The sequence below is a fragment of the Staurois parvus genome, unplaced genomic scaffold, assembly GCF_062004578.1.
Source record: "Staurois parvus isolate SC_StPar_1 unplaced genomic scaffold, SC_StPar_1.0 ptg000063l, whole genome shotgun sequence".
Classification (NCBI taxonomy): Eukaryota; Metazoa; Chordata; class Amphibia; order Anura; family Ranidae; genus Staurois; species Staurois parvus.
Window position 1 is genome coordinate 238,730 of NW_028317859.1, and position 16,879 is coordinate 255,608.

Genomic DNA, 16,879 nt, shown 5'->3' on the forward strand with positions numbered 1-16,879 from the left:
ATTGGACTGTCCCTCTGTATCCAGAGCAGGGCTATGAGTCCTGTTCTGTTCTTGATGACATTAGGACTATAGATTGGTAGAGCGTGGGGATGCAGAAGCTGTGGCGACTGGGCTAGCTGCAAGGAGGAGCACAGGATAGGGTAAGTAAGTCTCCCTTTATTGTTCTCCAGGCATAAACAAGCAATCAACCCTTGTAGTGTGGGCAGAGCCCCACTGCAAGGCATATTTTTTTTTTTTTACTCTCTTGGAGTTGGGCTTTCATGATATTTCAATTTCAGTGGAGTTCACCTTTAATACCCAAAGTTAACAACTTTGAACAACTGCTTGCCGACAGCAGAACGTCTCTCATGCGCTGGGTTACATATTTAACACGTGACCCAGCTGTTCCGGGTTGGGGGAGTGCGAGCTCGCTGCCCCAGATGTGTTGTGATTAGTAATATCATTTAAGTAATCATCAATTAGATGATTGATGGCCGGGAACTGCTGATCGGCAAAGAGGATGACAGGACAGAGCTCTGTGATTGTAAACAACACAGAGCTCTGTCCTGCCAATGGGGGCGAGCCGGTTTTTGTTTCCCTGCAAGGCAGGGAATAAAAACTGGCACATCCCTTAGTAAAATCACAACACAGTAAATACACCAAGCATTATTAGGCACACAATTAACCCTTTGACTGCCCAAGTCAGTGTCATTAGTACTGTATCAGTGTATATTATTAGCACTGATCACGGCAGTATTGTCACTGGTTGTCACAAAGTATCAAACGTGTCAGATTGCCCACAGTCCCGCTACAAGTCGCTGATCACTGCCATTACTAGTATAAAAATAAATACAAATTCCAGTATATATACCATCGTATGTAGACGCTATAACTTTAGCGCAAAACAATCAGTATATACTTAACCAAAAATATGTAGCAGAATACATTTTGGCCTAAATTTATAAAGAAATGTGATTGTTTAAAACATTTTTTGGGGTATACTTTATTGCAGAAACTTTAAAATATCGTGTTTTTTGGGTTGTTTTTTTTTGGTCTTTTTTCATCTACATTATACAAAAAAAAAAATCCAGCGGTGATTAAAATACCACCAAAAGAAAGCTCTATTTGTGTGAAAAAATTATATAAATTTAATTTGGGTACAGCATTTCATGATCGCACAATTGTCAGTTAAAGTAGTGCAGTATCAAATAGCAAAAAATGGCCTGGTCAGGAACGGGGTAAAATGTCCTGGAGCTCAGGACATGCACACTAGAAAAGCCCAATCTTTTTTTTAACAGTCAGGGTATGGATTTACCTTACACAGAACAAACATTTCATTTCAGGTCAAGACCTTTCTGTTCATGGACAAGAAGAAAGAGAAACACCAAGCTTTTAGGCACAGGCAACATGTCCAAGAGCCACTATGTTTATTTTATAACCACATGGCAGCCACACAGTACATAACAATACACCTTCTTGCAACATCTAGAATATCTAGACTTGTAAAAAGACTTACACAATACTTATTTTTCATAGACTTTCTTAATGTGCATAAATTGTTAGATATAACATACTGCTTTGCGTACATTAAATGTAAGACATAACCATGCATATTAATAGCACAAGCATGAAGATATATTGATTCATATTTATATATAATCTTTTTTTTCCTATGCACACCATATAACATTTGTTTAAATACATACAAACCATAACATTTAATAAATCCAATGCTATAATAAATCCAACTGAGAAGAGCAAGTGCTTTTATTCTAGCCGTCCCTAACTTGAAATTCTTAGGACCCTACATGGTTATTTTACATCTGTAACAGTGTTGTTCTATGTAATGTGTGAGATAATCATCCTACTCTCCATCCTTTCTTGAAAATTATTCATAAGGCAAAGAGTGCTATAATCATAACAACCCTGCCTCTCAACCTTGCCCAATCAGAGAACGCTTTGCATTTATTCAGTGCTGAATGGCCAACCTTCAATGTTCACAATGCATCAGGCCGGCCACTCAGTACGGGACCCAGAAGCTAGTGGTGATCACTGGAGAAGTGGTGTCTGCTTCAGTGATTTCCAGCTTCCAAGGGCATCGGCCAGGTATGGTATAGGGGATTTACTAAAACTGAAGCACATAAGAGTCTGGTGCAGCTGTGCATGACAGTCAATCAGCTTGTAACTTCAGCTTGTTCAATTAAGCTTTGATAATAAAATCTGGAAGACGGTTGGTTTCTATGCAGAGCTGCACCAAATTTTGCTTGCTTCTGTTTTAGTAAATCTCCACCATAGTTACATTGGTCCAAGCTGGAAATGCAGCTATGTAAAAATATACCATGCCTGAAATTGTTCTTTAAAAAGTGTAAAATCATTACAGAATCTGAATATGAACTATAGAATAAAAGATTGTTCTGTCTAAATTAGTGCAATCTGTCAGTATAAACAAGGCTGTTATTGTGTTGATCCAGTACTAAGAAGGGCTAATAAAAGTGTTGTTCTCAATTAATACATGTGAAAAACTCTCTCCACTGTATATGTTAAGAATATATAGCTGAAAGGAGATACATGATGATTTTCACACCAGGGATCCATTTGTATGGTTTTATGAAATATTGAAGCTGCCCCTCGCCATAACATGTTCTATAGCTACAAAAGATACTAAAAGACCAGTGATGCCAATTTATTGCTGGTTTGTAAAAAAAATAGCATCAGGATTGGTGAGTTGCTTCTGCTGCAAAACCCTAGGTAATAAACATTGAAACCTATCCTACTAAACCCAAGTTGCCGTCCACCAACATGCCCTCAAAATAGAAACATGAGGGGGCTCAGCTATGGTAGGTGATGGCTTGAAAATCTGTATCTTGACATAAGTAGAAATTTACTCTTTAATCACTAAAAGGGTTTAAAACAGTGGCGGAACTACCAGGATCGTAAGGGTTGGACTTGCAAACGAGCCCTGGTGTCCCACCACTATGGAGGGGTCCCCAAGCAGTGTTGCCAGTAAAAAAGGACACTTCTCTGCTACCCGTAAGCTGTCGGCCAGCTCCACACTGAGCACGTGCGTGGCATGGGCTCAGAAGAGATAGGTTTGAGCGGTGGAGGGTAGTGGTCAGATGCCTAGTGACATTGACTTTACAACAAACCTGCATTTATCTGTAAGGAGGGGCTGGGGGGAGAGGAGGACCAAAGCCTGCAGGCAATTACAGGTCAGTGATTGTGTCACTGATGTAAGAGGCGAGTGGAGAACTTAAAGTAAGCGAGGACATGGATATAAAGGTCTCTCCTTATTTCAGTATCTCCACTCCACTCTTACATCAGTGAACCCCTTTACCTTAGTGTATTCACTCTGCAGACTCTGATGTATACTGTATATATAAATATATATATACACACACACACTATATGTTGTAGTCAGCCTGGGACAAGTTTGAGAGGGGTTTAATTGTGCAATTTGACTCTTCATATTTAAGGATCAACGCCAGTTGGTGAGTAGGGGAACAAAGGAGGGGAGCACAGCATGATCCCTGCACCACCAAATAGTCATTGCACCTTGTTTTATGGACTGCACTCACTCGCTTTATTGGATTATTAAGCACATGAACTGAATTTTACAGATAATGTGATATTTGATAGGAAATATATGTTAAAGAGTTAAGTCATGTTATTCCTAGGTTTTGTCCTTTTCAGACAGCAGATATGTGAGGAAAATTACAAATAGCACAAAGATTTAACCACCACTCTACATCACACCTTGAAAGAAGAACTGATGACAATTAGACCTTTCATGGCATGTAATTACAATGTGTGACAAAAACAAAGTGCCCAAAACTGGTTTTGCACAGAATTTTCAGACTTCAAGTTACCAACGGAATGACTGCAGAGGATCCATTTTGACTTTAGCTTTGTCTTACAAATACATTCACAATGAAGTGCCAGAACAAACACAGGGGTTATGAGTGCCAGAGAGAAAAAGCTTAGAATGGTTAGATAATGCAAAAACAGTGCTGGAAGGATATTAGATAATGTCCGTTTCTCGTTCTATACCCACATACTTCAGAGCATCCGCCTGGCTATATCTGAAAAGTAAAGTAGGCAAAAATTGATGTTAGGGTCTACAAACATGCAAGACACCCGATCCCATTTTAGTAGAATGGAAACTTTGGGGACTGCATACAATCAATGCTGGGGTAGTCTACACTCTATACTGCACTACACTGGTCCTAATGTAAAATGTGCCTACACAGAGCAGTCTTTTAATACCGAACGCACACAGCAAAATGAAGATATACAGCTTGGCTCAGGTAGAAAGGAGGATAGCTACTTTACATGTAGGAGTGGGGATGTGCCATCTTGGTGTATATTGGAAGAGGTAAGTACAGGTACCATGTGGCCTGTTTATGCCACTGAAATTGGTCATTAATCAGTTAAGTACTTTGAGTGTACAACCCCAATCCCCAAAAAATTGGGACGCTGTGTAAAATCTACATAAAAACAGAATGCAGTGATTTGAAAATCTCATAAACCCATATTTTTTCACAATAGAAAACATATCAAATGTTTAAACTGAGAAAATTTAACATTTTATGAAAAAATAAACACCTCAAAAAAGCTGGGACAGGGCAATTTTTTCACGGTGTAGCATCCCCTCTTCTTTTAACAACACTCTCTAAACGCCTCAGAACTGAGGAGACCTGTTGCTGGATTTTTGGGAGACGAATGTTGCCCCATTCTTGCCTGATATAGGATTCTAACTACTCAACAGTCCTGGATCTTTGTTGTATTTTTTGTTTCAAGATGCGGCAAATATTTTCAGTTAGTGAAAGGTCTCTTCTACTACACAGCCATGCTGTGGTCATAGATGCAGTATGCAGTTTAGCATTGTCCTGCTGAAATATCTAAGGCCTTCACTGAAAAAGACATTGTCTGGGTGGCAGCATATGCTGTTCTATATCTTTCAGTAATAATGGTGTCTTTCCAGATGTGCAAGCTCTCTATTCCATACATACTAATGCACCCCCATACCATCAGAGAATGCAAGCTTTTGAACTAAGCACTGATAACAGGGGGGTACAACTGGGGGAATCAATGGTGGAGAAGGATCTGGGAGTTCTAGTAGATCACAAGCTTAATAATGGCATGCAATGCCAAGCTGCAGTTTCTAAAGTGAGCAAATTCCTCTCTTGTATTAAAAGAGGTATAGACTCCAGAGAGAGATATCATATTACCCCTGTACAAATCATTAGTAATACCTCATCTGGAATATGCAGTTCAGTTTTGGGCACCAATTCACAAAAAGAACATTGGGGAACTGGAGAAAGTACAGAGAAAGGTAACCAAATTGATACGAGGCATGGAGGATCTCAGCTATAAGGAAAGATTAGAGGAACTGAATTTATTCTTTCTTGAGAAGAGTAGATTAAGGGGGGATATGATCAACATGTATAAATACATCAGTGGTTCATATAATGAACCCGGTGTAGAGCTATTCACCCTGAGGTGATCACAGAGGATAAGGGGGCACTCTTTACGTCTGGAGGAAAAGAAATTTAATCTCGAAACACGGAAAGGTTTCTTCACAGTGAGAGCTGTGAAAATGTGGAATAGACTCCATCAAGAGTTGGTTCTGGCCAGCTCAGTGGATTGCTTCAAAAAAGCCTGGATTGTTTCTTAGATACACAGAATATAACTGGATACTAACATTTATAGGTAAAGTTGATCCAGGGAATATCCGATTGCCTCTCAGAGGACCAGGAAGGAATTTTTTTCCCAGCATGGGCAAATTGCATTGTGCTTTGCTGGGGTTTTTTTTTTGCCTTCCTCTGGATCAACTGTGGGTATAGGATTATAATTTTTTTTTCTATGGTTGAACTGGATGGACTTTTGTCTTTTTTCAGCCAGAATAACTATGTAACTATGTAAGGTCCCTCTTCTCTTAAGCCTGGAGGACGTGGTGTCCATGGTTGCCAAAAAATGTCAAATTTTGATTCGTCTGACCATAGAACTGTTTTCCATTTTGCAACAGACCATTTTAAATTGAGCTTTGGCCCAGAGAAGATGGAGGCATTTCTGGATCATGTTCAGATATGGCTTCTTTCTTGCATGCTAGAGCTTAAGCTTGCATTTTTGGATGGCACGAAAAACTGTTTACAAAGAGTGACTTTTGGAAATATTCCTGAGCTCATGTAGTGATGCCCATCACAGAATCACGCCTCTTTGTAATGCAGTACCATTTGAGGACCTAAAGATCACAGTTATCCAATATTGATGTGGCCTTGTCTCTTGCACACACAGATTTCTCCAGATTCTCAGAATTTTTTGATATTATGTACTGTAGATGATGACATATTTAAAGTCTGCTATTCTTACATTGAGTAACATTATTTTGAAATTGTTCAACAATTTTTAGACGCAGATTTTCATTGGTGAATCTCTGCCCATCTTCACTTCGGAGACACTTTGACTCTCTAAGAAGCCCTTTGTATACATAATAATGTTACTGGCCTGTTGCCAATTAACCTAATTTTTTGCAAAATATTCATCCAGCTTTTCCAGGTTTGAGATTTGCAAATCATTGCATTCTGTTTTTATGTAGATTTTACACAGCGTCCCAACTCTTTTGGAATTGGATTTGTATGATGCTCGTGCCAAAAAAAAAAATTTACTTTGGGCATATTCCCTGTTCCTCTCCTTTCTGTGCTGCCCTCGGCTGCTTTTTCTGGCAAATCATAGCTGTCACTTTGACAGCTGGAACTTTCCCTGTATGACAGCAGTGGTTGCAGTCACTGAACTGTTCCAAACCGCATTCAGAAGGGATGTTCTTTGATCTGCATATGATGTCAGTTAAAGCAACCTTACAAGTAAGAAAAAGTCATGTAACATTTGAGTCTAATAACATCCTTAATAAACCCTAATCAGCCTATTTGACTTCTTCCTCCCTTTCTTCTGCTGATTTGTTAAAAACGGTTTTCCTCCCATATACTTCTTTGCAGTGTGTTAAAATGTGTTATGTTGCACCTTACAGTAAGGCAGCACACTAAAATGAATAGGCTGCCAATACAACAGTACCTCACCCCTTTTTCTATTGTGATGCACTGCAATGCGTGGTAGTGCGTTGCAGTCTACTACAATACAGATGTGTAGCTTTAGTGCATTGGGGTGCTATTCAAAAGTAATAGCACTGCAATGTGATAAGGTATGTCCACAAGGGGCTTATAGGTGCACAAATGGTCAAAAATTTATTTTTTACAACTGCTGCTTTTCTCTATTTCTCTTTGTATACATCATCATGTAATATTTTTGGGAATTTTCAATTTTTAGGAAGGTAGATACAGTATATACTACTTACTGTTACAGGAGAAAATTTATCCTCAAGCAGAAAAAAAATCAATATCTATACTGTCTATGCCAATCCTTTCTTGCCTAGACTATACATTGTAAAGTGGGCAATTAATCAGTAAATCAGATGAGCCTGTTCTATTTTATACATTTTCTTTTCTTGATATTATATTACAGAGATTTTTCAACCTCCCCTATTCACTACAGAGTGCAAAATGATTCATAACGTTATACCCTTAACAGGTCACCTTAGTATCAAACTTTCTTGGGATGCTGGTTTATAAAATAAACCAATCTTTCCAATTAACTCTGTAGCAATCATTTTATTAAAATTTAAGTTAACGTGCCTTATATCGCATGTTACAGTAAGGCAGCCCACTGAAATAATGTTTGTCCTTGAAATTGTCCGCTGACACACCTCCATCAGTCTGTGGATGTCTAATTTACCATAATCTGCTCCCTCCTCCCCCCAAGAAATATGACTGACAGCAACTAGAACCTATTGCTCCACTGTTTGCTCCATTGCTTTTTAAAAAGATTGTTAAAATAGGTCTTTTGAACTAGTATTTTTTTCTGACATGCAACTTGAAATGATCTCATTTTTGATGTTTATGAGAGCAGCCAAAACATGGAGGTAAAATCTGTAGCCTTTATTTGGCTCTCACCTGTAGTCAAAGAACAATTCTTCCCCAGCCTGGATTGCTCGTTTGGCAAATATTCCAATACGATGATCTCCATTTACCATGACCACTGTAAAAAAAAAACCATAATTTTTAGTATAAAATAAAATGTTTATATATGCACTCAAGTGGCATAAAGGATATAAAACTGCCTTTCAACCTAGGATAACTTGCACGCATTTATAATTACATATCACTTTTTGGGTATAGTGAAGTCCCATAAAATTATACTAGTCTAACAAAAAAGTAACAACTGTTGTCTACATGCATAGGAAGCCGGACAAGAAGGTGACTACAGCTCCATAATTGCACTTCACAATCCTACAATAAAAAGCATTTGTGGTTTGTAGCAAACAAAATGGTGCAAATGAGGAGGGAAACAATGTCTTTATTTTCTTTTATGAATGTTTTAATGTAGTGTGTAAGGGTGGTGTTAAACTACACATTTTGTACAAAGGATTTCAGCTTTAGAAGGTTAAAGGATAAGTTCACTTTCATTTTTAGGGTGGAACATGTTCCCGATCCTGCAGCCGCCACCTGCTGCTCCCCTCTCCCCCTGACAGAAGTACGAGAAGAAGTTCCCCGTACTAGCTGTCACTTTTCAAAAACACTTTTCCCATTGCAAAGATGACAAGTTTGCGTATTCAGTTAAGACACTTGCGTTTTTAACCCAAGTGAATTTCCCATATATACAGTTAGGCCCATATATATTTGGACACATTTGAGGGTATGTACATCCAAATTGGAAGAAGGGTTTAGGAATTACAGCTCTTAAGAATAGCCCCCCCACTTTTTTAATGGACCAAATCGGACAACTGAATATAATCATAAATAAAAGGTAATTTTTATTATTTTGTTGAGAATCCTTTACTGGCAATGTCTGCCTGAAGTCTGGAACCCATGGACATTACCAAAGACTAGGTTTCCTCCTTTCTGATGCTTTGCCAGGCTCTAACTGCAGCTATCTTCAGTTGTTCTATGTTTGTGGGTCTTTCTGCATTAAGTTTTGCCTTTAGCAAGTGACGTGCATGCTCAATTGGGTTGAGATCAGGTGATTGACTCGGCCATTGCAGAATATTCCACTTCTTTTCCTTCAAAAGCTCCTGGGTTACTTTTGCAGTATGTTTTGGATCATTGTCCATGTGTACTGTGAAGCGCCATCCAATCAACTTTGCTGCATTTAGCTGAAATTGTTGCTGACAGTATATCTCTAAACACTGCAGAATTCATCCTGCTGCTTCTGTCTTCTGTCACATCATCAATAAACACCAATAACCTAGTGCCACTGGAAGCCATGCATGTCCATGCCATCACACTGCCTCCACCATGTTTTACAGATGACGTTGTGTGCTTTGGAGCTGTTCCAAGCCTTCTCCACACTTTTTTCTTCCCGTCATTCTGGTACAGATTAATCTTAGTTTCCTCCGTCCAAAGAATGCTTTTCCAGAACTGGTCTGGCTTTTTAGATGTTTTAAGGCAAAGTCTAATCTGGCTTTTCTATTCTTCAGGCTTATGACTGGTTTGCACCTTGCGGTGAATCCTCTGTATTTGCTCTTGTGAAGTCTTCTCTTGATTGTAGACTTTGACAATGATACACCCACCTCCTGGAGAGTGTCCTTCACTTGTCTGGATGTTGTGAATGGGTTTTTCTTTACCATAGAGAGGATCCTGTGATCATCCACCACTGTTGTCTTCCATCGACGTCCAAGCCTTTTTATGTTGCTGAGCTCACCAGTGCGTTCTTCTTTCCTCAGAATGTACCAAACTGTTGATTTGGCCACTCCTAATGTTGCTGCTATCTCTCTGATGGATTTGTTTTGTTTTTGACGCCTTACAATGGCCTGTTTCACTTGCATATACAGCTCTTTCGAACGCATGCTGTAGGTTCACAGCAATAGATTCCAAATGCCACACTTAAAATCAACTCCAGACCACTTACCTGCTTAACTGATGAAGAAATAAGGAAGGAGTAGCCCTCACCTGGCCAAGAAACACCTTTTGATTCAACTGTCCCATTACTTTTGGTCCCTAGAAAAAAGGGGGATGGCTACTCTTAAGAGCTGTAATTCCTAAACTCTTCCTCCAATTTGCATGTATATACCCTCAAATTAAACCCGAGAGTGTGTAAGAACAAAAATAATAGGATTTTTGTATTCACTGTAAAATTCGTCTTCATTTAGGGAGAAATTGGATACAGTCAGTGTACACTGCTTCCTATGGGAGGACTGGACACTGGCAATTAAAAAATAATCATAGGCCAGTCTAGAATGACCCTTCCTCAACCCAGCATGCGGAAATTTGTAGCAAGCATTACCAAGAGCATCTACATAAAACACAGAGAAGTGTCCCTCAATGGACTCCAATAAAATTATTTTATAGCAAGCACAAAAATATTATTTTCACATCTCATCCACTGAGGAACACAAGAATTCAAATACATTCTGGAGGTCCAAAAGCAGTCCAGGCTAGGGGTGAGCAACACATCAACAAAAAAATTATGAGGACTACCTGCAGCCCAAGAGCCATCTTAAGGACTAGTGCCCAAATCTGCAACTGGATTTGACCGAGTTCCATACCAGATAGGGGAACCACCAACACATACAGAAGGAAGGCACATAGTTTCACTACCAAAGGGCAATGACTTTACATGGAGCTGAACACTGATCCTGAACTAACGAGCAGGTGATCAACCAAAACCAACCCGACCATGAAGACTGACAACCTAATGTGATCAGCAAGCACTGAGGACAAGCTCATAGAAGGAACAGGTCCTGAGAAGAAACTTTGATCAAAACAGATCCAGGTGAGGAAGATCAACCAGTCTGAAAAAGAAAGCATGACTGAACACCTGATCAAAGGACAAAAACTGTGTCTGGAAGAGACTGTCTAGCCAGACAAATAATTTTGCTAAGCAAGACTTGCAGGACAAATCCTGAACTAGCTAACACACAGCCTGCAAAGGGTATAAAAAGATTCCTGAGTACACCAGGGATCTCAGAGGTCCAATCCTACAAGTTCAAAGTGACTGAAGGGGTATGCACAAGGGGAAATGTTAGTTAGACCTCTGGCCAACATAGATTCAACCAGAAGACCTGCCAAAGGTGGGTTCCCACGATGGTGAAGGAGTCACTTGTTCTGAAAGGTCAAAAAGTAGCACTACAGAAAGGTTTCCAATAAGGGACTACCTGGTCCATAAAGACAACCAAACTGCACAGAAAGTAGACCTGCAATAGAAGAGGAGGAAGCTAAAATTAAAAAAAGAAAACTCTGGGAGGAGGCTTCCCCGGAGCACAGTGCTCCCACAAAAGAGCAGAAAGGGGTAGCCCTCTTTCATATGTTGAGGGGCCTGAGGTAAATAGTTTTTGGACCTTGGTGGCATGGAGCTAGGCTGGTTAACCCCATCCACACGTGACAGTTTACAATGCTGAAGCCTGACAAAGCCAGATTATGCAGGCATTACGTTCTTCGAGAAAAGATTGATCTACAAAACGGACTCTCTTTGAGTTGTTCAGCAGGATGTTGTGTGTAATATTTCAGTAGAATAATTAAAGCGGTATTAAACACAAAAGCAAAAATGTAATATATTACAGCTTACCAATCCTTAACTGTGGTGGCCGCATTAGTTTTCTCTTTATATGCTTTCACCTGGTGATCTGGGCAGTAACACGCCTACATTTTGGGTGAAGAAACAACAGAGATACCTTTGGACAGTAGCATTGTCAGCCTGAAGAAAGGGGACAGATGTACTAGCAGATTTTATAAGCAGTTACAGCAAATTTTGTTTTCTCCATTTAGGATAAAGGTTTTACGTAAATGAATAAAAGTTGACCATTGCAATCACCTCTGTCAGTGTTAAATGGTTTGTCTAAATCCTCTATTTGATAAATCTGCAGGACAGCTTTTTCTGTTGAAAAACAACAAAATTAGGTCAGCGAAAGTATTAATAGGGCATCCTTGCTCTTACAGGCCATCTAACAAAGGCATATACCGTTAGACATTCGAAACGCATTTGACACCGTAACATGGTCCTATCTGACATATGCTTTGCAACGTTGGGGTTTTGGCCCTCACTTTCTGAGCTGGGTTTCCGCTCTATAAGCCTATCCTCAAGCGTACTTGAAATATTCAGGATACAATATAAGTCTGACTATTTCCTAATCAGAAGGGGCAGGAGGCAAGTCTGCCCCCCTTTTTTTTGCCTTATCTACTGAACCTCTGGCACAGAAAATACGTTTTTATCCTGATATCGAATGTGTGGAATCAGCTACTTAAAATCACAAATTGGTGCCATTTGCGGACAGCATGCTTCAATTTGACATGGCCTCCCTCATGTCCACCCCTATCTTCTTCCAAGTTCCGCACCACCATGCATTATTTTCTGGTCTGGACTTCATACCCCCCCGGAACTTCAATCTTCATTTTCTTTTTATGTGGAAGCCTTATAGTTTGCCCTTTTTGGGTATCAATCTTCCCAAAGCATTTGACACCCTTTACCAGGCTTATTACCCACCAATGCTCTGCAAACTAACCTCTTTCTTCATTCAGTGACAGTCCTCTTTGTATCTCTTGGCTCAGAAGAGTGACCGTGGTCAAGATGACCTTGCTACCTAAAGTTCTATATCTTTTTCATGTCCTATAAGTGCCTAGTTCTGTGCATTTCACCAGTTATTATGCCTCATAGTTAGTTCACCTGACCAAATATCATGCTACATGGGAAACCCTGCTCTGGGTTGGTATTGAGGCAATGGATTGTGATCCACTCGCTATTGATAATATCCTACGACTTAATCCTCCTCTGAGCTTGTGCTTGGCAAATCTTATTACTCTCAGCTTTACGCATATGGGATTGCTTGAAATCTAGGTTTTTCCTTACGTCCCTCCACTGCCCAATGCTATCTTTTCTATGCCACCTGTTATTTTTCCCAGAAACTGAAACACCACATGCCTTCACTTCCAGGTCCACATTGCACCTTACTTGCTTATACAGTGCCTTGAAAAATGCCTTTTCAGATATTTTATTTGTAAAAAAATGTAAAACCATTTATCATTTTCCTTCCACTTCACAATTATGTGCCACTTTGTGTTGGTCTATCACATAGAATCTCAATAAAATACATCTACATTTTTGGTTGTAACATGACAAAATGTGAAAAATTTTAAGGGGTATGAATACTTTTTCAAAGCACTGTATCAATTTGCTGGCCCCACAGGGATTCTACCATTTACTACTCTTCAGCAGGATTGTAACCTTCACCGTTCAGAGCTATTTAGGTACCTTCAGGTCAAAACACTTACCTCTCTTTCTTAGAAACACAATCATCCCTAGACAACATTTTGCTTTTCAAAGGCATGTGCAGGAAAGACTTTCATTCCCCAGGCCTTATTTCCAGATTGTATATCCATATCATCAATAAGACCTACCCATATCCTCCATCATACATACATATGTAGGCAGCTGACCTCAATGTAACTCTGAAACCCAAGTACTGGAGGATATCTGGGAGGCCACCAAGTCCTGTTCCTAGACCGCGGCTCCTATCAAAAATTATTTCGAGGTAGTCTTGTGGTGGTATCTGGTCCCTGCACCGATCTCTAAATTTGTTCCCATCTATTTACCTACCTGTTTCAGGGGTTGTGGGAAGACAGACACAAACCTCCATATCTGGTGGACTTGTCTACTAGTATGCAAGTTTTGGACTGTGCAAAGTGCTTTAGATCCTTTCTACACTATTTGATAGATCCCCTGTCCCTGAGCCTACGGTACTGCTCCTTAACAGGAATGCTTATGAGCTTCCCAAAATGGCAGTTCAAACTTTTCTTGTAGGTCACTAAGACTGCTAGACAGACACTAGCAAAGGCCTGGAAAATTCCTAAGTTGTGTATTGTTGAAACAAAGAACAGGTTCAAGAAGGTCATGATTCACAGTAAAATAGAAATCACTTTATCAGACTGCCAACCTACACCAAATTGTGGCGTTCTTTGGTGTCCCACTTTCTATCCTCAGGACTCGACAAATCTCTGCTTGAGACCTGATCCAGTCTACTGAATGCTCACACTAGGTTGGAACTCATCTGGAATTCTTAAGCATATCACTGGGACCTCTATCCCCCCCACCTGTGTTTTCCCTGCTACCACAGTTTTTCTGTTTATGTTATGTTGATGTACTATACAATTAAGTATTACTGAGCATTTTGAATTAGCAATTTGCTCTGTGAACTTTTGTATTCAACCACACTTTATAACATTATTGGTTTAATGGTGGATGTTAGACCCTTGGCTTTCTAGTAAAAAAAACATTTTGAACAAGAAGAACAACATATTTACAGTCTAGATCAGCAGGTGAAAGTAAAGGAAAGAAAGCCTAAAAAAGAAAACTAATGCAGTCATCGCATCTAAGAAATGGTAAGCTGCAATATAAGAAATGTTTGCATTTGGGTTTAATAATATTTTAGGATTAAGCTCACCCTCTACATGTCTAGTAGTATTCCTGTTAATGTGAGTCATTGGAAGATCCTTAGTGGGTATATACCACAGTTTAACAAATCCCCTCTCAAAGGGGAATAGTTTCAGATAGGCCAATGACTTTTCAGACTGCTTCCAGTCTGCATGGAGGAATATTTCAAATAACAGGTGTAACAGAAAGGTCTTTGCAGCTGTAGATGCGGTGAAAGCCCCAAGGCTGGAGACAGAAGGCTGATCCTCAAAATGCAGGGTAATGTGTACTGCATCATTAAGGGCCAGATCTACCTCTTGTAATTTTGAGGCTACACTGTGGTGCCTCAATAACAGTCGGTTCACAGATAGACTATTGGGATTTTGAATCCGAGATGGTCACAGCGACCGGTGCCATTGCCTGTTTTAAGGCCTCAGGAAGTTCAAATATAGACTACACAGGATATGGCCCTGGCCCTCTGTGGTCATTATCCATGAGGAATTACGGTAAGTTAATTTGGCAACAAAGCCTTGAGTGATGGCAGTAGAGACATCTGATGACAAGGTATGGGATTCAGCCTCACCTAACATTGCTGAAGGAGACTCTTAGGTTGTAGAACCTATAACTACAGGACCACTGGATTTCAGATTGCTGGCATCAGTGCCTTCAGAACAATTAGGGAGAATGGGCTGGAGTCACCCAAAGCAGAGAGACCGTATCCTCTGTGTCTATGAACAGACATGTTGCGACCGTGTGGTGGTGATGCAATTAGGCAAAAAACATGACGTAAAGCCTCAGGTGCTCCCACACCACTGATGAGAGCTCAAGTTGACCAGGTCACTGAAGGCGGATAGTAAAAACATACCAGAGATAAGAGTTCCATGTGGTGCTTTGCAAAGTAGGCGTAGCAGGGGGAGACTACCGTGTTTCCCCGAAAATAAGACCTACCCCAAAAGTAAGCCCTAGTGGTACTTTTTGTCGTACCGCTAATATAAGCCCTCCCCTGAAAATAAGACCTACCTCCACCAGGGGAGAACTGACCATTCGGGCACTGCCTGCGGACCCGGGGTCACTGCAGGGCCCCATGAGAGGCTCAGTCCGTCCCTGTATGTGCTGCTTCTGAAATAAGCAGGCATTGAGGGGACGGACAGTGAGGCAGGCACTGCAGACACCTCTCCTCCTCAGAGTTTCAGCAGAGGGGCGGGTCCACATCCCTGCCACGGGTGCTGAAGACGGAGTGCTGAAGGGGCAGGCAGAGTATGCAGCAGGTAAGTATGTAATCACCTGTTCCTGGTGACAGCACTGCAGCTTCATGTAGGAGGAGGGGGGAGAAAGAAGGCAGAGAGAGAGAAGGCAGAGAGAGAGAGAGCAAAGAGAGAGGGCAGAGAGAGAAGGCAGAGAGAGAGGGGGGGGCAGAGAGAGAGAGCGCAGAGAGGGACAAGGCAGAGAGAGAGAAGGCAGAGAGAGAGAGAGAAGGCAGAGAGAGAGGGCAGAGAGAGAGGGCAGAGAGAGAGGGCAGAGAGAGAGGGCAGAGAGAGAGAGAGGGCAAAGAGAGAGGGCAGAGAGATAGGGCAGAGAGAGATATAAACATAAGACCTACTCGAAAATAAGCCCCAGTGCATTTTTTTAACCTAAAATTAATATAAGACAGTGTCTTATTTTCGGGGAAACACGGTAGTTTAAGGAGTAACTCCACTTTAAAAAAAAAACAAAAATATACAATCCCCTCTGGGTGATTAGCATACGCTTTAAGAATTTTAACATATTCTGCTGCAGATTCCTACCTGTTGCTGCTCTAAAAAAAATAGCTGTTCTTCGGATTCTGAATGTGAGTGACTGGCTCATTATGTTTAGTTAATGCTCTCACAGTGTTTTGATGAGCAAAGTTGCAATGTCTGCAACCCTTCAGAAGTAAATAAACCTTATGGAGTATCGCCTAAAAAGATAACATTTCTGTTACAAGGAGGGGCTAAAACCTGGAAAATCAGTGATTCAATCACACAAGCAAGACCTGAATTTTACAGAAATTTACAGTGCTGCAGACTGAAATAGAAAGGTAATTTTTAACAGCATTAAAGTACAACATGGCTTATGTGGCAATTGTATATGCTATTTTTTTGCTTTATTTTCCATGAAAATAGATTTAACCTTTGATGTTGCAATGTACTGAAGAATAGTGATTGAACTTAAAAGAACCTAAAAAATCAAATCAGGAAAAAAAAGATTAGGAAAACAAAATGGTTAGACTTTTGTCAGCAGAACTAAAGAAAAGACGTTCATGCTCCTAGGACTCTAGTACAAAAACTATAGGCATACTAGGTATATGAGGTATTATATTGAGCTGGCCTGTAATTCGGTTGCCAGTGTCTAGTCCTCCTGTAGACAGCAGTATAACCAGACTGTATCTGAATTTCTGTGTCCCTCAACAGCAGATAAAGGAATGTTTTAT

General features: G+C 40.3%; 1 protein-coding gene across 5 annotated transcripts in view; it reads right to left on the reverse strand.

Moving 5' to 3' along the window:
* Positions 1–1,369: 1,369 nt before the first annotated feature.
* Positions 1,370–16,879, reverse strand: part of EZH1 (enhancer of zeste 1 polycomb repressive complex 2 subunit) — a 193,452-nt gene continuing 177,942 nt past the window's right edge. For all 5 annotated transcript variants that reach the window (XM_089668770.1, XM_089668768.1, XM_089668767.1 and 2 more), the window contains 2 exons: positions 7,983–8,067; positions 1,370–4,058 (listed from right to left, as the gene is read on the reverse strand). In XM_089668770.1, the coding sequence (XP_089524896.1) occupies positions 3,998–4,058; positions 7,983–8,067 (146 nt within the window). In that variant the 3' untranslated portion in view covers positions 1,370–3,997. The remainder of the gene's footprint in view (positions 4,059–7,982; positions 8,068–16,879) is intronic.